This window comes from Oncorhynchus nerka, linkage group LG1, assembly GCF_034236695.1.
Source record: "Oncorhynchus nerka isolate Pitt River linkage group LG1, Oner_Uvic_2.0, whole genome shotgun sequence".
Classification (NCBI taxonomy): domain Eukaryota; kingdom Metazoa; phylum Chordata; class Actinopteri; order Salmoniformes; family Salmonidae; genus Oncorhynchus; species Oncorhynchus nerka.
In genome coordinates this window covers 26,701,890-26,716,739 of record NC_088396.1, presented here as the reverse complement: position 1 = coordinate 26,716,739, position 14,850 = coordinate 26,701,890, and the positions used below count along the sequence as shown (strand labels likewise).

At 44.1% G+C, this 14,850-nt stretch overlaps 1 protein-coding gene and 1 pseudogene across 3 annotated transcripts in view; both read left to right on the top strand.

Moving 5' to 3' along the window:
* Window positions 1-1,298: 1,298 nt before the first annotated feature.
* On the top strand, window positions 1,299-2,876 carry LOC135561769 (carbonyl reductase [NADPH] 1-like; annotated as a pseudogene).
* The window catches only part of LOC115128365 (protein dopey-2-like), a 47,363-nt gene continuing 34,563 nt past the window's right edge, over window positions 2,051-14,850 (top strand). The window contains exons 1-9 of one of the 3 annotated variants that reach the window (XM_065017651.1): window positions 2,051-2,222; window positions 8,909-9,086; window positions 10,198-10,379; window positions 10,564-10,734; window positions 10,871-11,060; window positions 11,411-11,509; window positions 11,721-11,844; window positions 13,302-13,411; window positions 13,622-13,733. In XM_065017651.1, coding sequence (XP_064873723.1) covers window positions 8,949-9,086; window positions 10,198-10,379; window positions 10,564-10,734; window positions 10,871-11,060; window positions 11,411-11,509; window positions 11,721-11,844; window positions 13,302-13,411; window positions 13,622-13,733 — 1,126 coding nt within the window. In that variant the 5' untranslated portion in view covers window positions 2,051-2,222; window positions 8,909-8,948. Of the gene's footprint in view, window positions 2,223-2,850; window positions 3,104-8,908; window positions 9,087-10,197; window positions 10,380-10,563; window positions 10,735-10,870; window positions 11,061-11,410; window positions 11,510-11,720; window positions 11,845-13,301; window positions 13,412-13,621; window positions 13,734-14,850 lie in introns of those variants that run through there. The other 2 variants (XM_029658166.2, XM_065017653.1) reach the window with 2 other exon arrangements.

The following is a 14,850-nucleotide window of genomic DNA, read 5'->3' as shown; positions in this document are numbered from 1 at the left end:
GGATGGTTCCAGGTTTCCTCCAGACGAGACGCTTGGAATTCAGGCCTAAGAGTTCAATCTTGGTTTCTCCAAGCAGGCTGTCATGTGCTTCCGTCTGGCCACTCTACCATAAAGGCCTGATTGGTGGAGTGCAGTAGAGATGGTTGTCCTTCTGTATTCGCTTTGTCATTATAGGGTATTGTGTGTGGGTTGGGTTGGGGCAATTTAATAAATTTTTAGAATAAGGCTGTAATGTAACAGAATGCCAAAAAAGTCAAGGTTTCTGAATACTTTCTGGATGCACTGTACATCTGAATGATAAATATTCTTTATTCACTGGTGACCACAAGGTCATGTGACTGTGTAGACTTTAGGGGTCACCATACACCTACAATATAGCCTACTGCTTAAATTCCTCTGGTAATTCTGTTTTAATGTATGTTTAGATTATGTGGATGTGTTAGATGATTCATTTTGTACTGCATAGCAGCATACCCCAACAAGTCCTCTCGAGTTTCAGGGCAAGCCGGCTAATGTTATAGGCCATCACTAAAACAACTGATTAAACTACCATGAACCTTGATTAATGTTTCAAAGTTTATTCACAATGTGCACAGGATAGAGTCCGTGTGGATACTCTGAGAGGGAGATTTTTTCAGAGTTAGTAGTTGTTAGCCATTAACAGTTTTATGGCGAGGGGATAAGCACTGTTTAGGAGTCTGTCTGAGCCTTGATGCACCAGTACGGCCTGCCGGATGGTAGCATGTAGAACAGTCCATGTATTGGGTGGCTGGAGTTGAATAAGGTATGCTAATGCTGGGTCAGAGCAACAGCTGACAAACTAGCTCTCTGGATTTGTGATCACTGGAGCGGCAGGTAGCCTAGTGGTTAGAGCGTTGAGCAAGTAACCAAAAGGTTCTACCCCTAAACAAGGCAGTTAACCCACTGTTCATAGGCTGTCATTGTAAATAAGAATCTGTTCTTAACTGACTCGTCTAGTTAAATAAATAAATCACTGCTATAAAGTGTTTCATACCTTTTAATTGATATTGAGGACATAAACGTTTAACTCGGGAAATGTGTTTCCCGGTAGCTCAGAATCTATGGCCTTCAAATTCAAATCTGGACCTTGAAGCCAGTTCCACAGTTTTTTTCCCCTTTCTAATCAGGGAAGGGTTTAGAACTGGGACACCAACGTGTTGTGTGCAATTAATTATCGGGTATAACAGAAGTCTGAACCTCATAGGGAAAGATCTGAATACCCCTGCTCTGTAGCTTTCAGAATCTATTGCTTTTGATTTCTTTCTCTTTTTGAGGTGATGTCTGGCCCACAGGTGTCTCTGGTCACTGGTTCCACGTGGGGCCTGGGGTTAGCCATAGTGCAGGCACTGTGCCAGGGCTTTAAATGGGATGTGTATCTGAGCGCCTGGGACGTCCAGAGGGGGGCCGTGGTTGTGGAGGATCTGCAAAGGGAGGGACTCAAGCCCAGACTCCTCCAACTGGACATTACAGACCTGGCCGACATCCTGGCGGCATGTCAGCATTTCATGAAGGAGTATGGGGGTCTGGATGTGCTAATCAACAACACACGCATCGCCCCAAGACGTAACTGCACATTATTAATGCCTTAACATTCACTCACACAGTCTGACACACTGGCTGCTTTCATACAGGCAGCCCAATTCTGATTTTTTTTTCCCCACATCAGATTTTTGTCAGAGCTAATTTGATTGGTCAAAATACAATTAGTAGAAAAATAACAGAGTTGGGTTGCCTGTCTAAATGCAGCCATTGTGCAATAGTTATTGTGTGACAGCTGGCCTGGGAATCAGTAACATTTAAAGTAAACTAATAGCTCCCTCTATGTCCAGAAGGTGACCCTGCATCCTTCGGCAGCCAAGTAGAACACATTCTCTAAACCAAATTCTTCGCCACCAGTAACATGTGCAATGAGCTTCTTCCTCTCCATGTGTGTTCTCTGGACCGCCCTGCAGAAATGACATCGCAGAGGAGGAGCTAGTGGCTCTGATGAAGTGCTTTGTTGCCGAGGCCAAAGCTGGAGACCACGTCAGCAAGAGCTGTCCAAATTCTGGCTATGGGTTGTCCAAAATAGGCCTGATGGCTCTTAGAGACACCCCAGAGAGGATCCAGCTAAACCCCTGCTGCCCGGGCTGACATTACCTATACCAACGGGACTAGGACGCCCACGGAGGGGTTGGACACACCTGTACACCTTATTACAGGTGCAGTGAAATATGTTGTTTTACTGGGACAGCCATAGTAGTACGGTGCAAATTATATATTTTTCACCTTGTTGGCTCAAGTATTCAAACCAGTGACCTTACTTACTGGGCCAACGCTCTAACCACTAGGCTCCTTGCCACCCTACATTAAACAACCATGTTAATGTATCTCATTTGTTTACAGGGCCAGAGGATAGGTTGTGCACTGAATAGCTAGTATTATCTTTGATTAAACAAGTCACTTCATTGTCTCAAAAAGGACTGTTCAATGTAATACACGATTATTAAATAACAAAGAAACAGATACAGTATGTTTGCAGTTATTTTTGTTAATGCTCTTTACCCCAGCTTTGATCAAATATCTGACAGTGAAGTGAGAGGTTTGTAAACGTCGCATATCCTGGAATGTACCAACACCGGGGGTGCCAGTGAAAAAATATACATCATTTCTGATTTGAACGCTGAACTCAAGAAACAGGTTTACCTAACTCGGCTGAATGGCTTATTCATTAATTGTGAATACTATTAACTGACATTCTGAGGGGCTTTTAGCTTGTGAAGATAAATACTGCACCTAAACTGTCAAGGAGCTCCACACTCCACCCCTCCGAAGATCAGGAAGTGCGCTCTCCGTGCTCCAGTCGCTCTCTGTGAATCAGCTGAGTTTGGGCTTTCCACCCTGTTGCGTTTAGCATGATCTGCACGAGAGAAATTGGAAACGCACCCCCCACCTAACGGTTGGTTGACGGTTTCTCAAAGCTTCAGTTACAGAACGGACGCTACACCCAGAACCGTTAACATTCGCCGGTTTCCCGGGATTTAGTGACATTTGTTGGACGCACGCAAATGGTCAGCTCAAACCCGAACTTGTTTTGCAGTTGGTGAGTCATTGATGCACCCATATGATGCACCTTGTGTTTTTTTGTTTACCGCAACATTAGGTGCCGGTTTGGTGAGAATAAAAATGGACGGGGTGTAGCTAATAATATAGGCCTATAAATCACTGGATATAGCATATTGAAATCACCATATTTAAATTGGCTTGTGTTTTCTCCCCAGTTCACGTTTTCCTGTTGTGAATCAATATTATCTAAATATAGTGCTACCCTAATTCCTTTGACTCGGTGGACAACGGGGACATGATGCAGTGCCGCGTTCACGCTATTTTAATTATTTCTCTGCAACATCAACAACCATTCAATCTCAGTTATTGTAACATTGTTGCACTGAGTCTGGAGCTTTATTAACAACATTGGAAAGATGAAGAAGCAGCAGAATCTTGGGTGGGCCTGGGAGCCAGACTCAGCCAAGCAGAATGAGTTTTTCCCCACAAAAGGGCTTTACTACAGGTAGAAATACTCCTCAGTATCATCAGCTGTCCGGGTAGCTGGTCTCAGACCATCCTGCAGGTGAAGAAGCAGGATGTGGAGGTCCTGGGCTGGCATTGTTACACGTGGTCTGCTATTGTGAGGCCTGTTGGATGCACTGCAAATTTCTCTAAAACGACGTTGGAGGCAGCTTATGGTAGAGAAATGAACATTCACTTATCTGGCAACAGCTCTCATGGACATTCCTGCAGTCAGCATGCCAATTGCACACTCCCTTTAAACTTAAGACCTGTGGAATTGTGTTGTATGACATTTTAGAGTAGCCTTTTATTGTAACCAGTATAAGGTGCACCAGTGTAATGATCATGCTGTTTAATCAGCTTCTTGATATGCCACAACGGTCAGGTGGATTATCTTGGCAAAGGAGAAATGCTCACTAATAGGAATGTAAAGAAATTTGTGCAAAAAATATGCTTTTTGTGTGTATGGAAAGATCTTTTATTCAGCTCATGAAACATGGGACCAACACTTTACACGTTGCATTTATATTTTTGTTCAGTACACATTGCCAACAACATCTAATTGGATGAAATCGTTTCTCATTCTCTTTCTCACACACAGACAGATGGAAATCCCTGATTTGCTCTTTGACGAGGCCATCTTACATAATGCAGTCAGGTCTATAGAGTCACATTCAGAGCCATAGCGCTGCCATGACTCAGTCTTTAACAGCAGTGTCTGTCCCATCCTAGAAGTTCTAGCCTGTTCTATTCATTTTATAGGCCTAGTCTCACAATGCATAGTCATATGCTATATGGTAGTCAGTTTCATGGTGTCACAATCAGGTGACTGATATCTCTTTGCATTGCCTATTGGGTTTGTGTCCCTAAATCAGCTGGTAGTGAGTCCACCCTCTAAACACACAGTCTCCCTTCCCCTTCAGGAGCAAACGTTGCAGGCCTACCACAAGCACTCCCAGCTCCTTATCAGCATGTTCATGAGATGGAGAATGAGTGTCTGATAGGCCGCTCCAGGTATTATTGTGTGTTGAAATGCAACTTTGGGCCACACAGCAATGCAATTCAGTATTAACGCGATGTAGGCCTAAATATCTACATTTCCTTGTTTGAATTAAAACATTAGTTTATGACTAGATAAATATTCCAGGAAGCTAATAAAATCAGTTTTGTGAAAGATATTTGTATCCACAGGGTAATGTGTTTGCAGAGGGTTTTAGTAGGTCACTTGACAGGCTTGAGGTTGTGCTATGCAGGCAGCCTGTATTTCTGCACCTGACGTTCACATTGCATACAAATCAGGTAGCCTGGCAGGTAGGAGTGTTGGGCCAGTGGATCAAATCCCAGAGCTGACAAGGTAAAAATCTGTAGTTATGCCCCTGAGCAAGGCAGTTAACCCACTGTTCCCCAGGCGCCAATGTTGATTAAGGCAGCTCCCCGCACCTCTCATTCAGAGGGGTTAGGTTAAATGCGGAAGACACATTTCAATTGAATGCATTAAATTGTACAACTGACTAGGTATTCCCTTTTCTTCTTCACTTCTCTGTCAGGAGAGAACATACCACATTAGCAGAAGGTGGGAGAGTGAGACAGAAAGGGGGGAAAATGAACCTGACTGAAGATGTGTGGATGTGTCAGCAGCTGTAATGAGGCTGGCCTTTTCACTCAGTTTGGGGATAGTACTGACCCAGCCTCTTAAAGGAGATGTTCTGATCCAGAATCTGTATCTGAATCTGAATCTGGCGTCCCTCACGACGCCAGGACAGCGGAGTCAATCACCACCTTCCGGAGACACCTGAAACCCCACCTCTTTAAGGAATACCTAGGATAGGATAAAGTAATCCCTCTCACCCCCCCCTTAAAAGATTTAGATGCACTACTGTTCCACTGGATGTCATAAGGTGAATGCACCAATTTGTAAGTCGCTCTGGATAAGAGCGTCTGCTAAATGACTTAAATGTAAATGTTAAATGTATTAAAGTGGAGCTCAACCAATCAACCAGTTGACTAATTGGGGTCTCCCCTAGTCCAATGGCCACAGCTGTGATAGAGAATATTCAATTCACATCTTATCTGTTCTGATATCTGACCAGAGCTAGACAGACTATAGTCAGTCAGTTCACGTACATGCTAAAGTCATACTGTGTGTGTGTGTGTGTAGGTGTATGTACAAAAGTAGTAAGTCAGTTAATCTGTGTAATGCGTTGAGTTTGGGAGTGATTTAGTGGGTGAGGGTGTGTTATTCAAGGTCGGTCAGGAGATGAGGACATGATGTGTTAAGTTTCTGTCAACGCCACTTCTGCTTACTCATAAGCCAGGATTCCCCTCTCAGTGACTCCTCCTTATAGCTCTCTCTCTCTCTCTCTCTCTTACTCCAATTCAAATCTAATTTGATTTGTCACATGCTTTGTAAACAACAGGTGTAGACTAACAGTGAAATGCTTACTTACGGGCCCTTCCCAACAATGCAGAGAGAAAGAAAATAGAGGAATAAAAATAGAAAAGTAAAAACCCGTAATAATCGATAGACAATGAGTAATGATGATCTTGGCTATATACTAGGGGTACCAGTACCGAGTCGATGTGCAGGGGTACGAAGTATTAGATATGTACATATAACTAGGAATGACGTGACAGATAGTGAAAAGTAGCAGCAGTGTATGTGATGAGTCAAAGGAAGTTCGTGCAAAAAGGGTCAATGCGGATAGTCCTGGTAGCTAGTTGGTCAAAGTGGCAATATCTAACTTTTTGGGTGACCCGACCAAATTGATATAGAAATGTGAGTTATAATTCCACTTGAAAGCAAGTCTAAGACGCGGTAGATCTGTTCTATTTGCACTGTTACTGTGCTTCCTCTTCTTAAGTTTTGTTTTTGTGTCTTTTACTTTCGATTTTATACACCAGATGAAACAACAATATATTTGGTTATGGAAAATATATTTCGCAGTGGTTCAAATGGTACAATAATTCTCTACACTATACTAGCTTATTTTGTCACATAAACTGAAATTAGGCAAACTATTCGTTTTAGCAACCACGAAATGGCAGTGCGATTTCTGCATAGTGCAACTTTAACTATTTTACTAACTATTTAGCAGTTTTATAGCTTGTGGGTAGAAGCTGTTCAGGGTCCTGTTGGTTCCAAACTTGGTGCATCGTTACCGCTTGCCTTGCGGTAGCAGAGAGAACAGTATGACCTGGGTGGCTGGTGTCTTTGACCATTTTTAAAGGCCTTCCTCTGACACCGCCTGGTATAGTGGTCCTGGATGGCAGGGAGTTCAGCCACAGTGATGGACTAGACCAGTCAAGATTCTCTCAATGGTGCAGTTGTAGAACATTTTGAGGTTCTTAAGGTGTTGTCGTGGGGGAAGAGGCATTGTCATGCCCTTTTCATGACTGTGTTGGTGTGTTTGGACCACGATAGATCCTTAGTGATGTGGACACAGAGGAACTTGATGCTCCACTACAGCCCCGTCCATGTGAATGGGGGCGTGCTCAGCCCTTCGGTTCACGTAGTCCACCATCAGCTCCTTTGTCGTGCTGACGTTGAGGGACAGGTTGTTGTCCTGGCACCACACTGCCAGGTCTCTGACCTCCTCCCTATATGCTGTTTCATCATCGTCGGTGATCAGGCCTACCACCGTCGTGCCATCGGCAAACTTTCCCGTCTGTCTCTTTGTCAACCTTTCTGTCTACAAATCCCTAAGCTTGTCTGAGATAAAGGTTTAGAGAGAAACAGAGACAGAAATAGGCCTAGATTTAAAGGAGATAGTCCTAGTCAATTATCAAGTCAATCCATGTGTGTGTCAGTGTGTCTGCTCATTTTGTTTCCAGGAAACACATTGCAGATCAATGTTGTGGAGGAGTCAGACAGATAAAGAATGCTAAGGCTGGCAAACAAACAAAATCAGCCCCTAGCTAGCTCCTGTCCATTAGAACCCAGACTAGACATGTTGACCTGAGATGGCCCTAATTTAATCAACCGACTGAGTGTGCCTGTGATCTCACTATACACACAGCCTCTAACACACAGACACAGAGAGCTAGGTTATTACACATAGAGGGGAGGGATATGGGTTCTGAGCTTGGGGTGTGTGCAGGTATACCCCAGACAGAGTGATTAGGGTAGAGCATGTATTGGTAGACCACTTTGTCGTTGACATTTACTCTGACTTGGTTACTGGCTGCCATGTTATTGTTGCTCAGCAGCACCATGTTCTCTCCTGTTTCCATGGTTCAAGGCATTGAGTTTTTAATAGTGCTTCCTCACTGTTATTCTGTTAATGGAGGAATTATTTCCAGAGGTAAGCTGACCTGCTACTGTACTGACATAGCATGACCAGAATGAGACTCCCCCATGTGGCAGTGCTCGTGTCTTTAACGAAACAACCAGGGAACTCATGATATTGTGTTTTTATAAGCATAATATTGTGTGTGTGTGTGTTGTCAGGCACGTGTTGGGCAGGCTTGCCCATGTTAAAGCCTCTCTCTCTCTCTCCCAAAGTAAGTCCAGATGTCTCTGTTGCTCTAATCCTGTCCTGTCTCTGTTAGTCCCTCTCTCTGCTCTATTACATTGGCATAGTACACACACACACAAAACAACTATGCAACTGTAGAAGAGCCATCTGATCATAATACAGTTAAACCAAATATTTTTGCTAGCTGAATAAATGCTTTTATTGACTTTAAGCCTAAGCATATCGAGGATGAGGTTTCCATTTGAGATCTTTCAAAGGACTCTTATCCCACTGGTTGTCATAGCAAGCATCTGTGGGCGTTATTTTCTCCAGTATTCACAAATCATCTCAAGAGTAAGAGTGCTCCCATCTTATTCATCATGATTTAAAAGGTTAAACTACTCCTAGATCAGCACTTCTATCTTGAGACACTTTGTGAATATGGGCCCTGATGTTTATTCCTCTGGGAGCACGTGTAAATGGGGTAAACAGGAATTATTCGCCGTGTGTCCTAAATACCAGTTGTCTATTGTACACACTCCTCCCTCTCCCATCTTTCTCAGAATTCAAGACAAGCCAGGCAGACCAGCACAGAGCAGACCCATTCATGATTGAGCACATTGTGATTCCTGCATGTGTGTGCACGTGTGACTGTGAGCATATCAAACCACGTTTGCAAGAGAAACCCCTCTGCAACATGCTACAAACAGAGATCTGGGTTCAGGGTTGTGTTCATTAGGTTACACCGTATCAAAACATTTCAAGTACATGTAGCCTATTGGACATGATTTTGGTGTAGGGATTCATGTCTGACAACAATTCTCTGTTCTGTCTCCCCCTCTCTCCCTATCCTCCTCTGCTCCCCTTCCTCCCCCTTTCCCCAGACACAGGCTGCTGAGTATGCTGTGGTGTGAGTGAGGCATCATGGATCCCGAGGAGCAGGAGCTGCAGAATGACTACCGTTACCGTAGCTACGCGGCGGTCATCGAGAAAGCCCTGCGGAACTTTGAGTCGTCCAGCGAGTGGGCTGACCTCATCTCCTCTCTGGGCAAACTCAACAAGGTATGGATGGCAAGGCTGGTACAATATATTGAGTCTGGAGGTCAGACATCCAGACACTCTATAATATTGAGTTGCACCCATGGTGTGACAAATGAAATTACTCAGTGGTGCATTCAGTTGTATTTCCATCCTGGTTTGCATTTCCTCAGTGTGTTCGTGTCCTGGCAGAGTAGGAGAGCACTGCTTATTTTTTTAGACAGGCCATTGGTCTCTTCATCAGTGTATTGCCATTAGTGTTTTATTAGTTATTTTGTGTATGTTGGTTTGCATTGAGAGCATTTGCATGTGGAAGTGTCAGTTTAAACGTTATGTAAACAAAGCAGGAAATTGTTTTTGCTACTTTCAGCAATTTTAAACTCAACAGCATGCATATTATATGTGTGTAAGACTTCATGGGTGTGTGTCTGTGTGTGAGTGACTCTCTGGCTCTGAGCCCAGTCACTACCTGCAGTCACTTATCTGGCCTTGCTGGCATTGCCATGGTTGCATCTGGTTCTATCTGGATCTGGCTCCAGGATCAGTGGACTGGGAGATGGAAAACATTCCAAATCTATCAATTGAGTTTCTAAAAATTATCCTACATCAGTGTTGATTCACTTATCCCCCAATCATTCAATGGAGAGGATGATAGACTATCCCTTTCACTGAATAATGTATTTACCAAACACATTATTCAAACTCTTATTGACCTAAAATATAGTGTGTATAGATTGCTTTTGCAGGCACTCCGTTTCACGTTTCTCGTAAATTGTTCTACTTCAGTAGCCCAGAATACATGGCCTGACTCTCTGTCCCCTGCTCCACCCAAGTGGGACTTTAGACACTAGTAGGTCCCTGCTTGTGACACATTTAGGAAGAAGGATGTTTGCTAAGGAGTGTTATGGTAGAATGGCCGTGTCTTGATCTGTGTGTGTCTAGGTGCTGTTTGTGAATGAATGAGGATTTTTTCAGGCCACTTTAGCATTAATCTGTCAAGTAAACAAAGCAAATTACAAAGTAGCATGGTAACTATACAATAATTACCAATGAATTACGTATTTCTTTGATATTCATTAAAACACATACCACTAACACGCACCACTGGCATATCTCTCACTGTCCGTCCCCCTAGGCCCTGCAAAGTAACCTGCGCTACTCTCTGCTGCCCCAGAGGCTAATCATTGGGAAGCGTCTGGCCCAGTGTCTGCACCCGGCCCTGCCCAGTGGAGTGCACCTCAAGGCCTTAGAGACCTATGAGATCATCTTCAAGATCATCGGCACCAAATGGCTGGCCAAGGACCTCTTCATCTACAGGTGTGGGACTTGTGCGAACCAGTCTAACCCATTTTGTGTGTGTGCATATGCATGCCTGTCTATTGTTCTGATTTGTTTGAAGGCCTATTGAACAATGTTAGTGTGTTTTGGGGGGATTTGTGTGTTGTTCACCTGTACTGTATGAGTTAGTGTGTTGTATTGATCTCTGTCATGTGTGTTTTAGCTCAGGACTGTTCCCGTTGCTGGGCCATGCTGCGATGGCGGTGAAGCCAGCCCTGTTGACCTTGTATGAGCGCTACTACCTCCCTCTACAGAGGGCCTTACTGCCCAGCCTACAGGCCTTCATCACTGGACTACTGCCTGGCCTGGAGGAAGGGGCTGATGTCTATGACAGGTACACACACACACATGTACCTGTGTATCTAAACAGAGCTAAAAAATAGCTCTCCCATAAATATTTGCATAATATAACATATCCTCTTCTTTTTCCCACTATCTTAAACTTTGATCTCTCTCCCTTCTCTGTCCAGGACGGATGCGTTGCTATTGAGGCTGTCTCTGTTAGTGGGCCAGCAAGTGTTCTATGGGGCTCTGTGGGGCAGTGTGTTGGTCAGCCCTCTGGTCCGGCTACCCGCCTCTCTCTTCATTGTCACACACTTCGACCGCTTCACCCCACCGCGCCAGCAGAGATGCATGCTGGGCTATAACAACCGCTTGGTGGTGAGTTGATGTGTGTTTCCACATGTTAATATGAGTATGAGTGTCGGGATGTGTTTGCCATGTTGGATGTGTTGTAGAACCGGTCTCTCTCTCTAGTGGTTAGAGCGTTGGGCCAGTAACCGAAAGGTTGCTGGATCGAATCCCCAGGCTGACAAGGTACAAATCTGTCCTTCTGCCCCTGAGCAAGGCAGTTAACCCACTGTTCCCCGGGCGCCGAAGACGTGGATGGTAGCTCCCCGCACCTCTCAGATTCAGAGGGGTTGGGTTAAATGCGGAAGACACATTTCAGTTGAAGGCATTCAGTTGTACAACTGACTAGGTATCTCCCTTTCCTTTCCTCTCTCTTCCAGATGAAGGCGTTGTGTCTGTCTCTGCAGGACTCTAATGTTCTGGTGCAGAGGAACATGTTGGAGATCCTGCTATACTTCTTCTCCTTGGCCACCTGCCTGGTGAGTAACTTTTCCTCCTCCTCACCTCCTTCACCACCTCACCTTTTTCAGCTTATCCACTCTGTCCTGCTCCTCCACTTCCCCTCGCTCCTCCTCCAACTCTTCCTTCTCTGCCTCTCTATTATCTTCATCCACTACTGTTTCCTTCTCCCTCTTCATTAACTCCTTCTTCCTCCTCCCTGTGCCCCCTCTGTACCTGTTGTTCTCTCAGGATCCAACAGAAGGCAGTATTCCTATGACCAGGGAGGACACGATCACAGTGGTGTCTGCTGCTTCCCTCACGCTGCTTCGCAGAGACATGTCCCTCAACAGACGCCTCTACGCCTGGCTGCTAGGTAGCTACTGTGGATAGACATGCACCACACACACACACCCACATGCAATGAAGTTATGGCTTTGAGTCCTATTCTAGCAATAGGCCTGAATATAGTTCACTGTGTAGCTAATAATAGCTTGAGTTGCTTTAGGAGCTAATGTCGTTAAAGTCTAGGTCATACATTTATCCATAGGCCTGAATATAGTTCACTGTGTAGCTAATAATAGCTTGAGTTGCTTTATTAGCTAATGTCGTTAAAGTCTAGGTAATACAGTTATCCATATAGCTTCAATTCTTTACCCCTTGCCTTTCAGAGACAAAAATGTATGACTTATTATACAGTGTCTTCAAAAAGTATTCATACCCCTTCACTAATTCAATATTTTGTTGTTACAGTCTGAATTAAAAATGTATTAAATGTATATTTCTACACACAAAACATGTTTTTAGAAATGTTTAGAAATGTATTGAAAATGAAATACAGAGAGATCTCATTTACTTAAGTATTCACACCCCTGAGTCAATACTTTGTAGAAGCACCTTTAGCAGCGATTACAGCTGTCTTTCTGGGCAAGTCTCTAAGAGATTTCCACACCTGGATTGGGCGACGTTTGCCCATTATTCTATTCAAAATTCTTCAAGCTCTGTGAAATTGGTTGTTGATCATTGCTAGATAAACATTTTCAGATCTTGCCATAGATTTTCAAGTAGATTTAAGTCAAAACTGTAACTTGGCCACTCCAGAACATACACTGTCTTCTTGGTAAGCAACTAGTGTAGATTTGGCCTTGTGTTTTAGGTTATTATCCTTCTGAAAGGTGGATTCATCTCCCAGTCTCTGGTGGAAAGCAGACTGAACCATTGAACTCCATTCAATGTATTTTTTTTTTTATCCTGAAAAACTCCCCAGTCCATGATGGTTGCAAGCATACCCATAACATGATACAGCCGCCACTTTGCATGAAAATATGGAGAATTGTACTCAGTAATGTGTTTTATTGGATTTGCCCCAAACATAATACTTTGTATTAAGGACAATTTGTTTTTATTGCTTTGCCACATTTTTTGCAGTATTGCTTTAGTGCCTTGTTACAAACAGGATACATGTTTTGGAATTAGTTTAGTATTTTTGAGTAACTACAATGTTGTTGATTCATCCTCACCCTTGGCATCATGGTGAAATCCCTGAGCGGTTTCCTTCCTCTCTGGCAACTTAATTAGGAAGGACGCCTGTATCTGTGTAGTGACTGGGTGTATTGATACACCATCCAGTGTTATTAGTAGTTAATTAGTAAACATTTTGAAAAGCATAATTCCACTTTATGGGGTGTTGGTCAGTGTAATTCTTTTTCATTTTTTAAAAGCAATTTCTATTTAGGCTGTAACAACAAAATGTTGAAAAAGTCAAGGGGTGTGAATACTTTCTGAAGGCTCTGTAAATTACTATCTGTCTGTGTGTGTGTTGCTGTTCGCCAGGCACAGACATTAAGGGAGGTATGATTGCTGCAGACCCTGACCTCTCCCTCTCCATGGAGGAACACACAGCCTTCTACTTCAACACCCACTCCAGAGAACTCCTAGTGCAGGTCAGACACACTGCTGTTGAGCAGTTATATAAATCATACTGTTACAGAGGATTAAACCTCACAAAGGACTTCTCGAAATACACCTGCCCTTTAAATGCAAGTCACTCATTCAAATACGAAAACATTGAATCCAAGGTCACATTGTTTCTGTCAATAACCGGTGGTGTAACCTTGTGTATGTATGTGTGTACTCTGTCTCTCTGTACTTAGGCTTTGATCAACATCCTGAATCAGAAAGATGTGGAGGCAGACCCGGAGAGCGTGATTGGTTATCTCCAACCCTTCCGCATCATCATCAGCCTAATGGATAAGCCAGAGATAGGTAGTCACACACACACCTCCCCTCCTTCAGGCCTAAACACACACACACACACACACCTCTTCTTCCTTACATTTAACTTTTTAGTAATTTAGCAGACCCTCTTATCAAGAGTGACTTACGTTTAGTGCATTCATCTTCAGATAGCTAGGTGAGACAACCACATATCACAGTCATAATTTGGAGGGCCAAGAGACCAGAGGTGGCAGAACAGAGTGCTCGGGTTGGGGTGTAGGGTTTGAGCATAGCCTAAAGGTATTGAGTGGCAGTGCCTCTTGCTGCTTCGTAGGCAAGTACGATGGTCTTGTAGTGGATGCGAGCTTCGACTGGAAGCCAGTGGATTGTGCGGAAGAGCGGGGTGACATGGGAGAACTTTGGAAGGTTGAACACCAGGTGGGCAGCAGCGTTCTGGATAATTTGCAGGGGTTTGATGGCACAAGTGAGGAGCCCAGCCAACAGTGAGGTACAGTAGTCCAAACGGGAGATGACAAGTGCCTGGATAAGGACTTGCGGCACTTCCTATGTGTGATAGGCTCATACACTATGGATGTTGTACAGCATGAACCTGCAGGATGCGAGTCACTGCTTTGATGTTGTCCAGGGTCACGCCAAGGTTCTTTGCACTCTGGTAGGGGGACACCATGGAGTTATCAACGGGGGAGTGTATCTGCCAGGCACGCAGAGATGTGTCGCCACCTGGTGCAGACACAGATCCTCTTCACGTCACCTGGTAGAAGCAGCCTGCCAGGTAGGATGCAATCCAAGAGTGTGCAGAGCCTGAGACGCCCAGCCTGAGAAAGTGGAGAGGAGGTCTAATGGTTCATGGTGTCAAAGGTCGGAGGATGAGAGAGGAGAGAGAGTCAGCTTTGGCAGTGCAGAGAGCCTCTGTTACACAGAGGAACAGTCTCGGTTGAGTTACCCATCTTGAAGCCTGACTGGTTAAGGTCAAGAAGATCATTCTGAGAGAGATGGCAAGAGAGTTGGTCAGGGACCGCACACTCAATGTTTTGAAAATAAAATAAAGAATACCGAAGCTTGACATTTAGAGTGATTGAAATTGGAGTTAGCAGTGGATACAGAGGAAGCAAAGGTAGAGAGGAGGGAGTGAAAGGCTGATAGG